Source organism: Prunus dulcis, chromosome 5 (assembly GCF_902201215.1).
Source record: "Prunus dulcis chromosome 5, ALMONDv2, whole genome shotgun sequence".
NCBI classification, from domain to species: domain Eukaryota; kingdom Viridiplantae; phylum Streptophyta; class Magnoliopsida; order Rosales; family Rosaceae; genus Prunus; species Prunus dulcis.
This window is the reverse complement of record NC_047654.1, coordinates 10,284,392-10,302,530: the sequence shown is the minus strand read 5'-3', so window position 1 is coordinate 10,302,530 and position 18,139 is coordinate 10,284,392. Positions and strand designations below refer to the sequence as shown.

The 18,139-nt window shown below is 37.4% G+C and overlaps 4 protein-coding genes across 4 annotated transcripts; 3 read left to right on the top strand and 1 right to left on the bottom strand.

Moving 5' to 3' along the window:
* Window positions 1–63: 63 nt before the first annotated feature.
* On the bottom strand, window positions 64–3,487 carry LOC117629292 (PIN2/TERF1-interacting telomerase inhibitor 1). Its single transcript, XM_034361835.1, has 11 exons — window positions 3,307–3,487; window positions 3,104–3,188; window positions 2,843–2,919; window positions 2,706–2,730; window positions 2,532–2,625; window positions 2,374–2,440; window positions 2,150–2,246; window positions 1,330–1,499; window positions 832–1,059; window positions 648–764; window positions 64–432 (listed from the first exon to the last, which is right to left on the bottom strand). Exons 1-11 carry the CDS (start codon window positions 3,382–3,384, stop codon window positions 367–369), a joined length of 1,104 nt encoding a protein of 367 aa, XP_034217726.1. The 5' UTR covers window positions 3,385–3,487; the 3' UTR covers window positions 64–366.
* Window positions 3,488–4,395: 908 nt separating this feature from the next.
* On the top strand, window positions 4,396–7,573 carry LOC117626898 (DET1- and DDB1-associated protein 1). The gene is made up of 4 exons (XM_034358695.1): window positions 4,396–4,609; window positions 6,654–6,714; window positions 7,067–7,128; window positions 7,249–7,573. Exons 1-4 carry the CDS (start codon window positions 4,526–4,528, stop codon window positions 7,342–7,344), a joined length of 303 nt encoding a protein of 100 aa, XP_034214586.1. The 5' UTR covers window positions 4,396–4,525; the 3' UTR covers window positions 7,345–7,573.
* An 889-nt stretch (window positions 7,574–8,462) lies between these two features.
* Window positions 8,463–10,711, top strand: LOC117629348 (2-C-methyl-D-erythritol 2,4-cyclodiphosphate synthase, chloroplastic). Its single transcript, XM_034361909.1, has 3 exons — window positions 8,463–8,980; window positions 9,074–9,204; window positions 10,271–10,711. Exons 1-3 carry the CDS (start codon window positions 8,620–8,622, stop codon window positions 10,502–10,504), a joined length of 726 nt encoding a protein of 241 aa, XP_034217800.1. The 5' UTR covers window positions 8,463–8,619; the 3' UTR covers window positions 10,505–10,711.
* A 2,908-nt stretch (window positions 10,712–13,619) lies between these two features.
* LOC117627994 (1-aminocyclopropane-1-carboxylate synthase) lies at window positions 13,620–17,348 on the top strand. Its single transcript, XM_034360329.1, has 4 exons — window positions 13,620–14,164; window positions 14,273–14,404; window positions 14,530–14,690; window positions 16,158–17,348. The coding sequence occupies exons 1-4, from the start codon at window positions 13,994–13,996 to the stop codon at window positions 17,143–17,145; spliced, it is 1,452 nt and encodes a 483-aa protein (XP_034216220.1). The 5' UTR covers window positions 13,620–13,993; the 3' UTR covers window positions 17,146–17,348.
* Window positions 17,349–18,139: the final 791 nt, after the last annotated feature.

The window sequence follows — 18,139 nt, the reverse complement described above, 5'->3', positions numbered from 1 at the left end:
GTTGAGAGGGATGCTCACCCCTACGATAGAAACAAGAAATGAAGCGAATGACAACACCAAATCTCCGACAGAATTTATTTGAATCTTTTTTATCTAATTTTAAACATCACAATAATAAGCAAACTCTAGAATTACTGTTTACAAGAGTTTCATCCTTATAGCAGCTCAGATTTAACACAAATAATACAAAGCAAATGGCGCTTTGATTTACTTTCGACTGATCACTACAACAAAACTAGTAAAGGGCATACCTATATGAATTTTGATTATAAACTAGACTCGGCTGCAATGTACATATCACGATGCAGAAGTCTCAAAATCGTCAAAGTAAAAGAATGTGACCTCTCAATATCTCTAACAAAATCTTCAGCCCCTCCTCGATGCGAGACTCACTTTTTTTCCTTCCACCATGAACTTGTTGCTGCCTTCCAGCTGCAGTCACAACCAACAAAGTTATGGCTTGCAGAGACAAGAAAATACGAAAAATACATTTAAGAAAAGGGAACATATTGTGAGAATTCAGTGATGCAGCAGGGGTCAAAATGATATTTTCTTTTTGAAGGCAAACCATTTTGCAAACACAAGATTACTGCCTGTCTACCAAAAACAAAAAAACAATACTGCTTCAAAGTAACTTGGTTGCATACCTTTTCTCTCAAGTAAGCAAGCGCATCTTTCTTTGAAGAAAAATTGGAGAAAACAGACGACGAATGTTCGTCAATCAAAGCTTTCAATGTTTTAAGCTTCAATGACTCTCCAGGTGCCTGGGAACAGGCCAACAATTAGTGCCGGGGAAATTCTGAAAATCAAAAGTGCAATTTTAGGACTCACCTGACGAAGGAGCTGTTTACAAAGATTTTTCAGCTTTACTTTTGGTTCATTGGCACTTCCCATTTTCAAAGAGTCATCTCCTTTTTGTTTCACAGGAGATCCAAGATCGGCAGAATCTTCATCATCACTATCGTTAAATGACGTCTTTTTTCCCTCAAAGTAGCAACCAGCTATTTTCTTTTTACGGTCCTTAATGCCTAGTCCTTGCTTTCCAGTTGTAGATTTATCCTGAAAACATAAGGCACACACGGTAATGGTCTAACCAATAACACAATTCCAATCTTTTACCAATTCAGTTAAATAACTTTTTCATAGCACTCTAGTCACCTATCTAGCAATAAGGAAAAACTGTCTGGCTTCACCAGCCACTGCAGTCACTTCATTTTTAGATGTTACAAGCATTAAGCAACTAGGATTCCAATTGCACGACAAACAATTATACAACTCTTTAAGATAATATACGTTAAAGAAAAGAGATCCAACCAGGAAAGTACAAACCTGAACAAGATTGTAAAGATTTACTTGATCGTCCTCGTAAAACATAGTCCTCTCATTACTTTGAGACTTTTCTGATTTTCTTCTTTTCAACTCTGCTCCAAGCAAACCTCCAGGGATGAACCCGTATTTATGGCCCCACCAATTTGGAGGAAGCTCTTTACATGCGTTTCCTGAAACAATGTGATAGGAGTGTTAGACAAGGAAAAAAAAAAAAAGGTTCTAACAAGGAACCGAAGAGCACAAGCATGAAAGAAAAAATAAATAAATAAGCAAAATCAGCTTAATCTACAAAAAATTAATTAACTTTTTGCACAGAAAATCCTTTTTCTTTTTATAAAAGAGTTACATATCCAATCAACTAATGGTTAAAACAGTAAAATCTAATACTAAACTTTAGATGCTTTCTGCACAAGTGAAATACTTATTATGGGATTATGGGTTCACCTTGAGGAGCATTCTCAATAAAGGTTACCAAGGTAAGTCTATCAAGCATCAGAAATTTGGTGGTGTTTCAAAAGCCTTGGTGCTAAATCGTTAGGAATATTCTTTAAGGAATGAAAGAAAGCACTAGATAATATAGTATTATTCACTTAAATAAATTAGGCAACATATATATGAATACCTAGGAAGGAAATGTGCAACCAAATTCGGACAAAATAAATATGGATAACCAAGAATAAAGTCCTAAATGTGCAGTTAAAAGAACTAAAAAAGAAGAAGAATATCAGGAATTGGATCCCTTGATCATAAAAGTCTACTCATCATTTCAAAATACTAAATGGTTAACTTCCTCCTATATATATCTATTCCAGACTATTACCTTCAGGAGGACATATAACTTGAATCTCAGATGCCTTCTCTGACTCTACTTCTCCATCCAGATCAAAATTTATCTCTGGAGACTCTGCCCTTCTGACCTGCATCGTGCATGAATCACCACAGTCAGCAATGACATAATGCATGCCCATAATGAACTTGGACCTTGCATTCAGGTTTCATAAACCACATATATGCTCATTTTGCAAAAAATAATCTGAAACTTACAAGGATTCCTTGAATATCCTTAGCAGAATAAGCATTAACAAGCTTTCCTCTTTCTCTTTTCTTGTATCTGATTATCATAGACAAAAGACGGACACAATTTAGCATTAGTGAAACAGCTAGTAATCAAAAATAAAAAATCTTAAAAGAATTCAACCAACCTTCCCTGTGGCCGAGTAAACTTCACAACTGGTTCCTTAACATCAGTAGGCAATTCAGTATCACTTTCCACCTGAGTGGTGTTCTTCCCAGCAACTATAAGAAAACAAAGACAATACTCCTCAAACTACTAGTTCATAACATACAATAACCAAGTTAATCTAAGCAAAATATACCTTCATCGCTAGGTTCCGCTGATTGCTGCCAATACAAAAACACAAAAAATACACATAAATAATAAAGAGTGATGCATCGAAAGTTCGAAATACATTTGAAATGGATTGAATAAGAAGACAAAATTCATAAAGTTTACCACTTTCAATCTTTTGAGGATACTATCAAATTGGGTTGTATCAAATGCCCAATTGTTGGGCTTCTCCACACCAACACCTATTCAACAAAATCATACACAAAGATCTATATAAGCTTGCTGTTTCCATTCACCAAAAAACTTTAAAAAATTATTGGCATTTCCAATTCCTACCATAAACCAAGCAACAAAGCAAACGAAAAAAGCAAAATACTGAATAAACAAAAACTCAAATGGAAAAAATAACATAAGGAGGAAGCCAACCAGTAGTGTCCTGCTTGTTTTTTACTCTAACATAGCCTTTGATCCCCTGCTTGTCTTTCCCAAGCCCCTCTCCTTCTTCCCACCCCTATATAACAACACAATTAAAATAAATAAATTGAAAAATCATTTCCCAATTAAATGTAGTGGGGAAAAAGCAACAAAACATGTAGGGTTTATGAAGAGAGAGAGAGAGAGAGGAGCACCATTTGTTTCATGAGGCGGAAAGCAGCGGATTTTCTGGCCACACCGACATAGCAAAGAGGGGGTTCTGGTGCGGCCATGTTTGGTTTTTGCTTATCTGACTCCGACCCACCGGCCACGAACTGCAGCCGTCTCTGCGTCTCTCTGTTTCCCGAGGTGGAGGAGTAAAGAGAAGGAGGCTTGTTGAGCTAAGCTCCAACCTAATAGAGGAACTGAGGGACCGTACGGTGTTCGGTGTTCCACTCTAAAAACGACGTCGTTGCCCTCACTAACCAACCACTTTTCTTTTCTTTTTGGGGTCAATACTCTTCCTTTTCTTTTCTTTTCTTTGTTGCTGGAGTTTTGGGCTTATGACAAAGTGCTTTGGCCCAACCAAACCTAGAGGTAGAAGCTTGGAATGGCACTAAGCCCACTAATAACAGAGGATTTTTCTTTTCGGCAAAAGTTATAATTCAAGTGATTTAAGAGTAGTTATTTTTGTTCAAGACTATTATGTTATAAACCCTACTTTTTCAGCATCGCTTGTATAGGAAATACGGTTGGATCCAAACTTGGACATGTTTCAACATGATATATATAATTAAAATAATAGCTCATTAATAATCCCTAAAAATGAACGAAAGTAGACATGACATTTTACCTGGATAGGTTGGAGCCTTGGACCAGTTTCGTCTACCCTAATTTTCTAATTTGTTAAAATATTAGTGAAAGATTCAAGATCCATGCTAAAAAAGCAGATCGAGTTCGAAAAGGAAAAGGAAATCATCAAGCCATCATATGGAAGTCTAGAAGGGTAAACAACCACAATATGAGGTATATTTTTATATTGACCGACATTGTCATTTTTATTCTTATGTTGGCAATATGATCTAAAAAATAAAGTAAAATAGTAAGTCTTAGCACACATGGACGAAGTTGGTTAGAATGGAAGCGCTTTTTATTCTGCACTCCGAGTGAATTCCCTTTCTCATAATTTAGATTAAATTAAAGTAAAATATTGTTTAAATCAAAATAGTAATTCTTAAAAATAATAATAATAAAAAAGAGAGTAAAATCACACGTATATATTCCTTTACTAATTAGGAGTTAGGACAATGGGGTGGCACGAAGAATTAGGGTGCTCCCCTATATAAGATGTGGCATACATATGCAACTCTGTCTGTGTCTTCTTTGAGGCTGGTTCTAGAATCGGGGGGTGTCTCTAGATTTTAGGTGCATTCCATGGGTTCTTTGTTCGGTGACTGGCCGTCATATGACCCTCACAACTTCAGCCAGCTCCGGCCCGCCGATCCTTCCACTCCTTCTGTGAGTTTTCAGCATCTCAATCAAACCCATTTTGCCATTCTTTTTCTTTTAAGCTGTATATAAACATGCAAAGCTTTGATTTTTCTTTACCTGTGAAGTTCTTTGCTTTCTTTTTGTTCGGTTTTGTACATCTGTTATGGTGAAATTGCTGAAGTTGTTGATTGTTCTGAACTGAGTTGTTGTGGGAAAAAAAGATTCTGCCTTTTATGATACTGTTCAGCTCAAGGTAAGGGCTTCCTGTTATTTTCATCAAAAAATTTCGAGACCCGGTTTGATTTTTATGGAAAGTTTGAAATGATTTTTGTTTGTACATCCAAAAAGATAGATTTTAGTGCAGATTTTGCTTCTTTTTATTTATTTATATTTTATGGTAAATGATGTTGCAGCAATGTCATTGAAATGATAAATCTTTCATTGTAATAAATCGTGTGCAAATGAGTGTGGTTTGAATTGGAACATCTTCTTGTACATTTTCATTTGTTTTCTTCCATATCTCATATGAATTCATAAGAAATGCTATTCGTTTGATATTTGGATCAGGGAACAATATGCTGCTGTTGTTTGTGCTTTGATGTCTCTGATTTGTAGTCTTTCACTTAAACTACGCGCATTGTTCCACTTCCCGGATCTCCGAAAGTTTCATGCTTTGTTATTACGTTGGTCTTATATTTATTAGGATTGATGCTTTGTTCTGCAGCTAACATATGGTGCTCTAATCTTGTAGAGTTCACAAGAAATTTGAAATCAGATGCATTATTTTTAACTTCAGATTTTATAGCAGTTGGATAGAAATATCATATATTGGAATGATATGGGATCATGGATACTGCATGATTAATTTACCATATGCATGAAGCTCATTTAGTCCGTTTCTAAGCTAAGGTAGAAGTTCTAGTATTTAAACAGCGTCCGAATTATGTTATCATTCCCAAATATGGGCTATAGAGAAAATCCCCATAAATACCTGCCAGATATAAGGTGTTTACTTTTTCTTCTAGTTTGTAAGTTGTTTAGAAACTCTTAAGTTCAAGCATCCAACAATTAGTAATTGGGTGGAGAGGCCTGGGATTCGTATATATTAAGTTTCAAGTTTCTATATCCTCTGCATTCTCTTTCGCGTTTAGTATAACACATGCATTAATTATCTTAGGTGACTTGAAGCATGTACGACCAAAACGGGTCTGACACAAGACCAACTGTGCACTTTGGTGCCATGTTAGTCCATCCAAAACCAATGAAAATATGCAGAGTGGCTTAGACTTTATACATTAAGAAAACCCTAAGTGTTTCCAAAAATAGTTGATGCATGCTAGGTAACTAAATCTTGGATTTGTTTCAAACCAACTGGGCTGACATTGTGGGCCACTAGGACATATTGCTTGATGTTTTCAACAGAGAATTTTAGTGAGGAAGTCCGAAAAATATTGTTTTCTACTTATAAATTCTATTTATACATTACTTCCCAATACTTAAGAATAATAGCATTTCTCAAAGTTAAGGTGAAGATTCTGTGTTACAGTAGGACTCAGTGCTATGAGATGAACCGAAGAGCAAAACTTTTAAGTCTAGCCAACTTGTAGAGAATCAGGATTCCTGGTAGAAGGTTGCTTAGTGATGTGTCTGAAACATACATTCTGGTGTGTATGAACCATCATTTAGCTTCATTAGTGTTGATGTGGTGAAACAGGCCTATCTGATGGAAAATGTTTCTCTGTTCCAAAACCACCAGACTATTCTGCAAATAATTTTATAAAGTTATCATTTACAGCTGTAGAGTTCTGGGTGCTTCATTGTTGGACCTATTTCCGGTCACAAATCCAGATTATAGATTGTTGTACGTCGCTCGGGCGCTCACGGATGCATCTTCAGAATTTGAACAGATTTAACTAATGCAAAATTTGTTATTTGCTTGTTCTTTCAACAACCACAAATTTTAAAAAGGAAACAAAAAGAACATGTCATGAGTTAGGTTTATGATGCAAATAGATCAGAATTAAACGCATTCTCTTTCTTTGTTTAAAATTATGCTTCCATTTGTCTGTAGAAAATGACACCTGCTACCTATCATCCAACTCACAGCCGGACCCTTCCCCCACCTGATCAAGGTAATAATGAAAACTTTATATCTCCTCATTGTTTCATTCTGGATCCTTACCCATTGGCTTAGTTCCTGTATCAACAACTCATGATTCTTTAAGAAAGGCCATTCCAGTTAAGCTTTGAAATTAATCCTGACAACTGAAAGTTGACTGTTATGGGTGTAGTTTTTACCCTTGAGATTGATTAGCAATTTGCTAATCGTGCTGTTTCACAAACCATTCCAGTTAAGCTTTGAAATTAATCCTGACAACTGAAAGTTGACTGTTATGGGTGTAGTTTTTACCCTTGAGATTGATTAGCAATTTGCTAATCGTGCTGTTTCACAAAGTGAAATTAACCTGTCTGAACCCTTTGCAGTGATAACCACCGAAACCAAAAATATTCTTTTGAGGCACATGTATCAGAATGATGAAGAGAAGGTGAGTATAAGTATTACATGAGTACTTTATGCCCCCTTTTCCCCATTGCACACAACTGCGGACATACATTGAGAGAGAGAGAGGCTTTCTCCTAGTTTTTTCATGGACTGTTTATTGCAGTTGAGACAAAAGCGAGCTGCATCAGAACATCTTTTACCGGAGCATGGATCCAAGCAACTTAGGGCTTCTGTCTCAGATAATGCAAAACAAGCTTAACTGCTTCTGGCAACGGGACTCGACTGTTGCTGCATGGAAATTGGAACATACCGATCAATGTGAATAGTTTTGTCAGTGTCAAAGATGCGCGGTGTGTGGTCTTTTAGACAAAAGGGGTTTGCTTGCGCATTGTTGTAAAAGGTGCTTAACCAGACATGTAAACCATGTGTGTATAAACTAGTTATAGAGCTTAAATGGAATTAAATGTTTAGATGCATGCTTTGCTTTATGTTCTCGTTCTCTGTATGTCCAAGTTCTAACTCCATTCGAGCGAGGAACCATGCTTCATGCAGAAGATGCATGTATAAGGTGGTTCCAGGTTCAGAAGGTGCATGCCAGAGAGCAATGTGCTACATAGTATTCTGTCTTTAATCTTGGCTTGTTAAAACGTTTTAAAGGTGTACTAACATTTTCATTGATTTGTTGATTCACATATGCATATATAAACATCTCTCCCCTCTTGGTATCAAATAAACATACGAGTAGGGTGGATAAGTTACCGTTTGGTCGTATAGCGATCTACATCGTTTCTGGCAATTTTACATTTCAAAAATGGCAAGCTGGCAACATGCATCCAAATAAAATACCTAACTAAACGTTGAGATTCACTAAATTCATAGTAACAATTCATGGTAACATATGAGGTTTTGTGTTAGAATCTCCCTCCTTTATTATCGGTTGTATTAAATATAAAATAAAATTTCAATAATGGTAAGCTGGCAACATGCATCCAAATTTAAATGTGCCTAATTAATCATTGAGACTCCCTAGAGGATTTGTATCAGTTTTATAATAACATTCGAGGTCCTGTGTTTGAATCTCTCTCTTCTATTATCGGTTTTATAATATGTGGGATTGCTTATGAACATTTCCTTTTATATTTCATTCCACCATAATCCGTGGGATTTCTTATTTTAAGCATTTCCTTTTATACCCAATTCTTTCTATATTACTCATTAATTCCCAACAAAGATGAAAAGATGGGGTTTATGGTAAAAATTAAGCCAAAAATACATTGGATGGTTGAAATTAAGCTCAAAATACATTGGATTTGTTAATCCATTCCATAAAATTAAAAATTAAAAAGTTGGCAAATTGGGGAATATGCGAGTGCACACTTGGATTTTGCTGGAGACAAATGTAACCCAAGTGGGTCCCGCTAGTTGGTTGCGAACTTGAACAGTCGAGCTCAGCGCTGCACAACACTCGACAGTAACCGCAAAGCACAAAACGCCGTCGTAGCAACTCGTGTGGCAGAGCTTCAAACCTTCAGCAATGGCCATGGCAGCCACACCCGTCAACGCCTCTTCAATCGCCACTACCACTGGCACAACAACCAAACCACTCTCTCGTTCTCTTCCTCGCTCGAACCTGCCAGCTCCAAACCCCTACAGTCTTCGAACCCCATCTTCTCTATCTCTCCGAGCCGCCCAAACGACGCGCAGGCCCGTCGTTTTTGCCTCCGCCAGCACGGCCTTCGAGGTTGACCAAGCCCCAGCTTCCGCCGCTGCCTCCAAGGTCTTGCCTTTTCGGGTCGGACACGGGTTCGACCTGCACCGGTTGGAGCCCGGTTACCCTTTGATCATCGGCGGCATTAACATACCTCACGATAAAGGCTGCGAGGCTCATTCCGATGGTAATTCTGCAATTCTAATTGTTAATTTTGTTTTTTCAAATTCTCTATTTTGTTTTTTTAATTTCGATTTTTTATTTTCAATTTTGTTTATAGGGGACGTGTTGCTTCACTGTGTGGTGGATGCGATATTGGGGGCTCTGGGCCTTCCGGATATTGGGCAGATATTTCCGGATTCGGATCCTAAGTGGCGCGGTGCAGATTCCTCTGTTTTCATCAGAGAAGCTGTAAGCTACCCTCCTCCTTGTACTTACTGGTTTTTTGGTTTGTTTGAGTTTTGGTTTGGTTAGCATGTATTTCCAGAAAATTTGTGTTTTTTGTTTCTTGGTGAAGATTTTTTCAATCAATTGTAACTTTTGGATGGAAAATATGAATGTTTGCGGGGTACGATATTAACCAATAATGGCTCTTTCTTTGTTCCCTCTACTTTGTGCGAAGTACATAAATTGAAGCTGAAAAAGTGAGAGTAAGCAATTTAGTTGAGGGCTCGTTTGAATCATGATCTTGATACAATTTTTGGTTTTTGAGGAATACAGTAAATGCAGAAGAAAAGAAGAAAAGAAAAGCGCGCACACACATACACACACATTTGATTAAACTGCTGTGAGAAACTATTTTTTAGATACAATCTTGAAAAGGTTGTGTTTGCCCTTTCAAATAAGATTGGATTGGAAACCACTCAAAAACATTATGAAACCAGGGCATTGACGGTCCCCTAGACCCGAACTTTGAGGCATGGATGATAGGCTCAAAGTTCAATTTCAAGTAATGGACCGTCTGCCAAATTTCTTGTACGAGTCCTGGAGATATCAGGATGTTGACCATGAGCCTCATGCCCTGGAACCCAGGCAGAGAGCCCAAACCCCAGGTCGGATTCTCAAGCATTGGGTGACTATGAGAGCATGTGTGCCCTTCGGGCTAAATTCATGGATTTTCTGCTCTGCCATGATACCTCGTCTCATGGACTCAAAATCTGAGTCTAAAGCCTCAAATCCTAATTCCTGGCTGCAAAACTTGTCATGGACATCCACATGTATTTTCATGGTTTTTTAAGTTGAAAAACTTATTCGAGTTTAATATGGAAACTGTAGGTTGTAGGTAGATAAATAATGATAATAATAACAATACTTAGAATGTGACTTAGGTTTTCAGATTGTATCAAAGTTTCCAGAAACCTTTTTGTCCAATCATGAGTCAAGCAGGCCATTTGTTGTTGAATGATTGATCATACATTGCAATTGGCAAAAACGATTGTTTAATCAACCTTATATTCTATTATTTTGCTTGTTTCAGGTGAGATTGATGCATGAGGCAGGGTATGAGATTGGAAATTTAGATGCTACTTTGATTCTTCAAAGACCAAAACTGAGCCCACATAAGGAGACTATGAGGGCCAACTTGGCTAAGCTGCTTGGAGCAGACCCCTCTTTTGTGAATCTCAAAGCTAAAACTCATGAGAAGGTGGACAGCCTTGGAGAAAATCGAAGTATTGCCGCTCACACTGTGGTTCTTCTTATGAGAAAGTAAGAAAAGGCCTTTAATGGCAATTCTTAAATTGTGATCATTGTAGTTTATCATGACTGTTGTATGCTGTGGTCTGCTTACACAGCTTATAGGTAACGAATTTGCTTACTCATCTCACAACTGTGCATTTGGTTGGAATCACATATGAAAGTGTTTTCTCGTTCCCCTGGGTTTCTTTGAAATCACATATATGAAAAGTTGTTTCTCTTCCCCTTGGAGTATACAGCATGTAAGCATGACATGATAGAATCGGGACCGATGATGTCACGGTAACAGATAAGTTTGGCCCTTGGCCGAGGTCTGGACTTGAAACTTAAGTATTTGGGACTGAAAGTTAGGCAGGTTGTTTTTCAAGCAAGCAGTCGACCAAAAATAAATAAATAAGTCACGTTGGTCGTATTGGCATGTTGATTGACCATGACTATTTCTGATCAAACACATGGACAATATGCAAAGGACTATCAGTGTGCCAAATTTGAATTCACTTGGTTTTCTAAGGCACAAGGTAAGCATTTATACCATAATAAGCTTTTTTCAGGTTTCGTAGTCGACTTTGGAATGCAGTTGGAAATATTGAAAACTTTTAAGCTTAGCCATAATGTTTTGGTTTTTCCTTTTTTTTTTTTTTTTTGGGGTGGCCGAAGTTTGGAAAGGAGATGGTGGAAACTTATATACGCGGATACCATAATAGCTTGAATCTCAAGTGATCCATAATAGCTTGAATCCAAGATCACTTGGGAGTACACCAAAAGCATGGGCAGCTAAAACCCATTGGTGTCTTACTATTTAAGTTCATCCTCAGAAAGTTGAAAAATGAAAATTTTCAGTTTTAAGTGGTGCCCAGGTAGCCACAATAGATGTAAAAAGCAATTCGTTGGGCTTAACCGAAGAAAACTTTGAGATCCATTTTGTAATGTTTTTGTATTTTGTTTTGACTAAACAATGAATATGAAAATGTAAAATGACATAGGGTAGGTTTATAAATAAAAATGAAAAACAAATTTAAATCGTGTCTCTCATTTTTCTCAAATTTGCTGTTGATTTTTTCTTTAGGCAGTAAACGGTCACAAGCTACGTCTGTATGGCTTGAACCCTTGTGGACATTGTGGAAGCAAGTGGAATTCCCATCAAGTCGTTGATCCCATTGGGACGTTGTAGTCTTTTACTCTTAACCTTTATAGCACGCAACCAGAATCTATCTCAATTTTCATGTGAGTTATAGTACAAGATAGCCAGAAAAAACCAGAATCTTGTCCACCAATTTTAATTTCAAAGCACGAGGGGTGGTAGTATACGTCAGCTGACAATTAACACGCATGATGCATCAACAACTCACAATCACTTACGTACGCATAACAGAGTAGAACAGAAGATTTAAAATATTCCCCTTTAAAGAACAAATAAAACCCAATTTGGAAGAGAGGGCAGGGCATACAAACTCAGAAAGCCAGAGCCAAATACTTAAACTGGACTCGACCATTTCAGAGCAAAAATTGGTCTGCAATTTTTCTTCTTTATATTGTTTAGTTATATTTTAAGCAAGATTTGAATTGGAATTTCAACTCTCCACGTGGATGAAGGAACCATTCTAACCTACCTTTGACACAAAAAAGGGGTAAATAATTTCCACTAAGAATGGAAGATAACCAAACAAAAGCAAAGCCGGTTCAACGACATACTCTACATCACTAAGCAAGCAGTCTTTATGAACAACTGCAGCTGACCAAGAACACGCCCTGACCCATTTGTTTATAGCCACCCACATGGTTGATAAGAATTCCAATAACAGCCACCCATATGTTAAATTGTTTTCATACAAGAACCCAAAACCCTACATCTCAATTTTACTACTTTCAAGTTTTAACTATTTAATCCAAAGCATAAGGGTGGCTTTGGTCCCTTCTCTTTTGCACGGCATCTCAATATTTATGTCTAAACGTAATTTAAATTGACAGTCTGACAATGTAATATGTTAGTTTGATGATAAAAAAAGTCTGGCAAACAACCACACTCCAAGGCTGAGGTGGGTTCCAGCAAGAACTTCTATAACTGCTGGAGAAAATTGCAGTCAAAGACTGTTGTTTTGCCTCCACATGATTTGGAGACTAAACCACTTGTGGAATAAAAATCTGGTGCATTAATTCTCAGGTTCCTTTGATATATGGGGCCAAAATTTGAACATTCTAGGCGGGCCACCAGTGAATTCAGAGCTCTCTTTTGAATTCTTGAGCCTTAAGGAATCAAACAAGGAACTTTGAATTAATGTAAGTGTCTTTCTGTGTAATCTATGGAAAAATAGGGCTGCCAATGGAAATGTTAACCACTACAATTAACTTTACTCAGGCACCAAAAATAGGGCGTCATTACATTGTACTAATTTGGTGGGTCTAGAAGAGATCACAAGTTCGGTTTTAAGTGATTAGTAGTCGTGCCACATCAACATGCTAGCATGATTCCACTAACTAATAGAATTTTGTTTTGCTACAATCTTCTCTACAAGATAGTTTGACTTGTATCAACGGACCAATAAGAGTCAACTACTCATGGATTTGACTTGTTATATACCAATTAACGTAATAGGATTTGACTTGTGTTCAAAGCATGCATCGATATTATCCTTATTTTAATCACCTGAGTCTAATATATGAGTTGAATTAGGCTCAATGGACTTCTAGGTGTAGGGTTTTAATTTAAAAGGACCCGGTGCAATTAGAAGTGGACCACCTATATTTGAACGGTAGATTATTATTGTTGTATTTTTCAATATGGATTTACACATCATGACTTGTATTGAGCCAGCAACACCAACATTACTAAATATAGACCCACATTTAGAAGGAAAATGCTAGGTTTATCACATTTTTCGTACCACATTAAGTACCACCTCTCTAATAGAAGTGGGCCCCATTAAATTGGTGGGCTCCACCTCTATTAGAGAGGTGGTACACAATGTGCTATAAAAATGTGATAAGCCTAGCATTACCCAATTCAGAATATGGAACATGAAATTTATCGATCATGGCTGACGGTAGAGATACTTTAAACAAGCTTTGTCCTTTACATAAGGAAGTGACCATGAAAGTTCTTTTCCCCAGCTCAGGTTCAAAGTCTCTAGTATAATTTATAACATGGAAATGAACATCAAAACACCCACCTACTGTAACCAGATTTTCAAAGAAGCGACCATTGTGCTCCTTCATAGGAAACTTCATCAGATTCTCATTTCCTTAGAACAAAAGTCCAACTTAATATTGCATACTCATCTCTCCGACCAGGCTGCTTACTTTATAAATACCATTAAGGAAGTTGCATTCCTCAACTAACTTACATATATCTTTATCTCTTTTAGGCTTTGCATAGCGGTCTAAAGCAAACCATTAGCGCTGCCCAAAAGACTAGACCCTCTTGCTCCTCTCTTCTCTTTATAAATAATTTACACTTTGATAGATATATTTCTCACTGCATTGCAAGGATCTTTAAGGCATATACACAATGGGGTTCACTGTGAGCAACCAACAGCAACTCTTGTCCAAGATGGCAACTGGAAATGGGCATGGTGAAAATTCTCCATACTTTGATGGCTGGAAGGCTTATGATAGTAATCCCTTTCATCCCACCAAGAACCCTAATGGGGTTATCCAGATGGGTCTTGCAGAAAATCAAGTAAGAATTTCCAAAAATGAAACCTTTCTTCATTCTTTTCCAAGTTAATTAGGTGGTTTTTGAAGAGCATAATTACTTAACTCTTGTTTTCTCTTATTCTGTGTGCAGCTATGCTTTGATTTGATTGAAGAGTGGGTTTTGAAGAACCCAGAAGCCTCCATTTGCACAGCTGCAGGAGTAAATGAGTTCAAAGACATAGCTATCTTTCAGGACTATCATGGACTGCCAGAATTCAGAAATGTATGCACTCAAGATATATATGCTGCACTTTTTATTAGCATAATTGATTTGTTACCTTAATCTAGCAATATTTCATTAACATTTGGCTATATACTGACATAATTATTGGGGTGATAAATCCACAGGCTGTTGCAAATTTCATGGGAAAAACGAGAGGAAATCAAGTCACCTTTGACCCCGACCGGATTGTTATGAGCGGAGGCGCAACCGGAGCTCATGAGATGATAGCCTTCTGCTTGGCTGATCCTGGGGATGCATTTCTGGTGCCTGTTCCTTATTATCCAGGGTATGCTCTAATATTCTTTTGGGAAAGATTAAATTACTAATGTAGGCCATTTGCATGATAATGAGACGTTTAGCAATTGATAAGTGGACCTTGACTTTTATTTCAAATCACAACTCTATGACTTTCGACCAACTTGAGCTTAGGTGGGGGCCTGAAAACGATCAATTACAACTGGGTCAGCAGATTGTCTTAAAAACCATTCAATACGTATTACATTTTGACAAAAAGGAAAAAGATGCTTGGGGAAAATGAGGTCCACTTTCCCTTCAGAGGACAGTTTACAACTGTGCAGACTTTGGACACAACTGTGCAGACTTTGCAGACTTTGGACACAACTGTGCAGACTTTGGACACTTTTCTTTATAAAAGAATCGTCCCTTTCTTAGTTCTAGCCAACTAGCCTCTTCATACGCGCTTCCGCGGTTGCGAGAGGCTTTTTTTTAAATAAATTAAATTTATTTTAGAATTAAAAAAGATAATAGGTAGTTGTGTTCCATAAAAATAAGATTCATTATCTGATTTTCTTTTCATTTTAATTTTTTTAAATATGAAAAAGTATGAATTTACCATATTATCCTTATTTAATTAATAATTTCAATTCTTAATGTTTATATTAATTAAGGATATTTTCTGGTATTTTGAATATTTCACAATTCTTACCTTTTGCTTTATATATATAGATGGGTTGAAATCTTAGTAGTTGAATGCACTGAACTCGTGTACAATTCTTACCCTTTCATGGTGGCCCGGTAATTTCCACCTCATGTCAAAAGCAGTCAAAGCAGGGACAAATTTTCCCTGTTGAAAAACTTTATAATGAAACTGTTTAAAGGCAGCCAGGGACGGACCCACAGTGAGGTCAATGGGGTCAAACGACCCTATGGACTCCATGAAAGCAAGGTAGAAGGTCCCTTTGAATTGGGGTGTGACCCCATGAATGGCTGAAGGGAGGAGTTGCAGATACTGAGGAAGAAGAAGCTGAACAGGAAATCTGTTTTTTTGTTTTAAAGAAGCTGGCCAAAACGGCGTCGTTTTGGACCAGCAGCGATTTTTTTAAAAAAAAACTCGCTGGCCAAAACGCCATCGTTTTGGACCAGCAGTAACGAATTTTTTTTTTTAAAAGACCTGGCCAAAACGACGTCGTTTTGGTCCAGGTCTTTTTAAAAAAAAGAGAGAACAGATTGTATATCTGCTGCACAGACCTTCCTCCCGAGTTTTCATCTCCAAAACACCTATTTTCTAAACCCTCAAACCTAAATCCCCAATATCCACCCCCCACAAACCTTTAACCCTCTTCCCCATCAAGCCTTTAAGCCCCAAATCCTCCATTGTACGCTATGACCTTACGACATAAAATTCCTGGGTCTGTCCCTGAAGGCAGCAAAGTTTAAATTAAGGAAAATAATCTTTGAACAACTTATATCCATTCTCCAGCAATTGATTATTTTTTTTGGAATTTATTTGCAGTTTCGATCGAGATCTTGGATGGCGAACGGGGGTGCAACTTATTCCAGTTGCTTGTGAAAGCTCCAACAGTTTCAAAGTCACCAGAGCAGCCTTGGAGGCTGCCTATGAGAAAGCTCAAAAGGATAACATCAGAGTAAAGGGCTTGCTGATCACCAATCCTTCAAACCCCTTGGGCACTGTCCTAGACAGAGAGACTCTAAGAAGCCTAGTGGCCTTCATCAATGAAAAGAAAATCCATCTGGTGTGTGATGAAATATATGCTGCCACGGTCTTCAGCCAGCCAAGCTTCATAAGCATTGCAGAAATCATAGAGGAAGATATCGAATGCGACCGCAACCTTGTTCACATTGTCTACAGCCTCTCAAAGGACATGGGGTTCCCTGGCTTCAGAGTTGGCATTGTGTATTCTTACAATGATGCGGTGGTAAATTGCGCACGAAAAATGTCAAGTTTCGGCTTAGTCTCTACGCAAACTCAGCATCTGATCGCATCCATGCTTTCAGACAATGATTTTGTGGACAGATTTATTGCACAAAGTGCTAAAAGGCTGAAAGCAAGGCACATGCGCTTGACTATGGGACTTGCTCAAGTAGGCACAAGTTGTTTGAAGAGCAATGGTGGTCTCTTTGTATGGATGGACTTGCACAAGCTCCTCAAGGAGCAGACATTTGAAGCTGAGATGGCGCTGTGGCACACGATAATCCATGAAGTTAAGCTCAATGTGTCACCAGGTTCTTCTTTCCATTGCCCTGAACCAGGCTGGTTCAGAGTTTGCTTTGCCAACATGGATGACAAGACCATGGAAATTGCTTTAACTCGAATCCGAACCTTCGTGCTACAAGATAAGGAGGCTGTGGCGCCAAGGAAGAACAACAGGTTCTGGCAAAGCAACCTCAGGCTCAGCTTCCAATCACGACGAATGGAAGACATCATGATGTCGCCGTGCATAATGTCGCCTCAATCGCCTCTGGTTCGAGCTATGACTTAAAAAACGTGACTACCAAAAGATTCTTACTTCTTCTTAGATAGAATCTATAAATTCTTTTCTTGTGAAATTATTTTCGTGCCATCTTTTCAGTCTTACCTGCAGAGTGATGTGCATTTTTCCTTCTTTTCACTTGATCAGTGAAAAAAAGATTGTATTTGTTTGTAATGATTTCTCACAAAATAGATTTGAAGAATTTAATTCAATGTTAATTGTTTTACATCAATATGTTTTAAGATCAAAACAATTGTGTATATAAGAAATTCTAATAGATTCATGAATTTCATAAAGAGTCAGAGAAAGCAACTGCAAAGCAATATATAGTAGGTCTTTACGACCATGTACCAATATTAGACCAGAAGAACGTGGACTGCAAAAATCTTGTTGAATTTTCATCATGGAAAACATTATTGTGGTACAGAATTTTCTTTAAAAAACACATGAAAATTGAAAATCGTTTTTGTTCATTGTTCCCTAGTATATATTGTGCACGTGCTGTCATGAGACATGGTGTCTCATAAATTTCTGTTTTGTGTTTCTAAACATTTGGCTTCAAGCATGTTCCTATTTTTCCTTGATGGGCTAGTATTTTAGAACAACTTTCAAAACGAGTCATACCAGTTTCAGCTCGTAAAGTTTGTGAGAGACTCGTTTATAAGACCTTTTTTTATGAACTATAAGAAGTTTATTTGGAATAAACGATCTTTTGAAAAATAATTTTAAAGCAATTCTATACTAAATTAAAAACTCAAAGTGTTGTGATTGATCTGTACTAGTTAGTTGTTGTTTCTTTTTGGAGTTTGTCCCCCCTATTTCATTATATATATATATATATATATATATATATATATATATATATATAAAACTCACAGTGTTGTGTTTGTTTTCATCGGATTCGAGCCAAAATTCCATAGAACATGAATAAGCTAAACTTGAGCACTACGAGATTCGGCTTGACTTAGCTCGTTTACACCCATGTCTATGACTCATCGTTAGT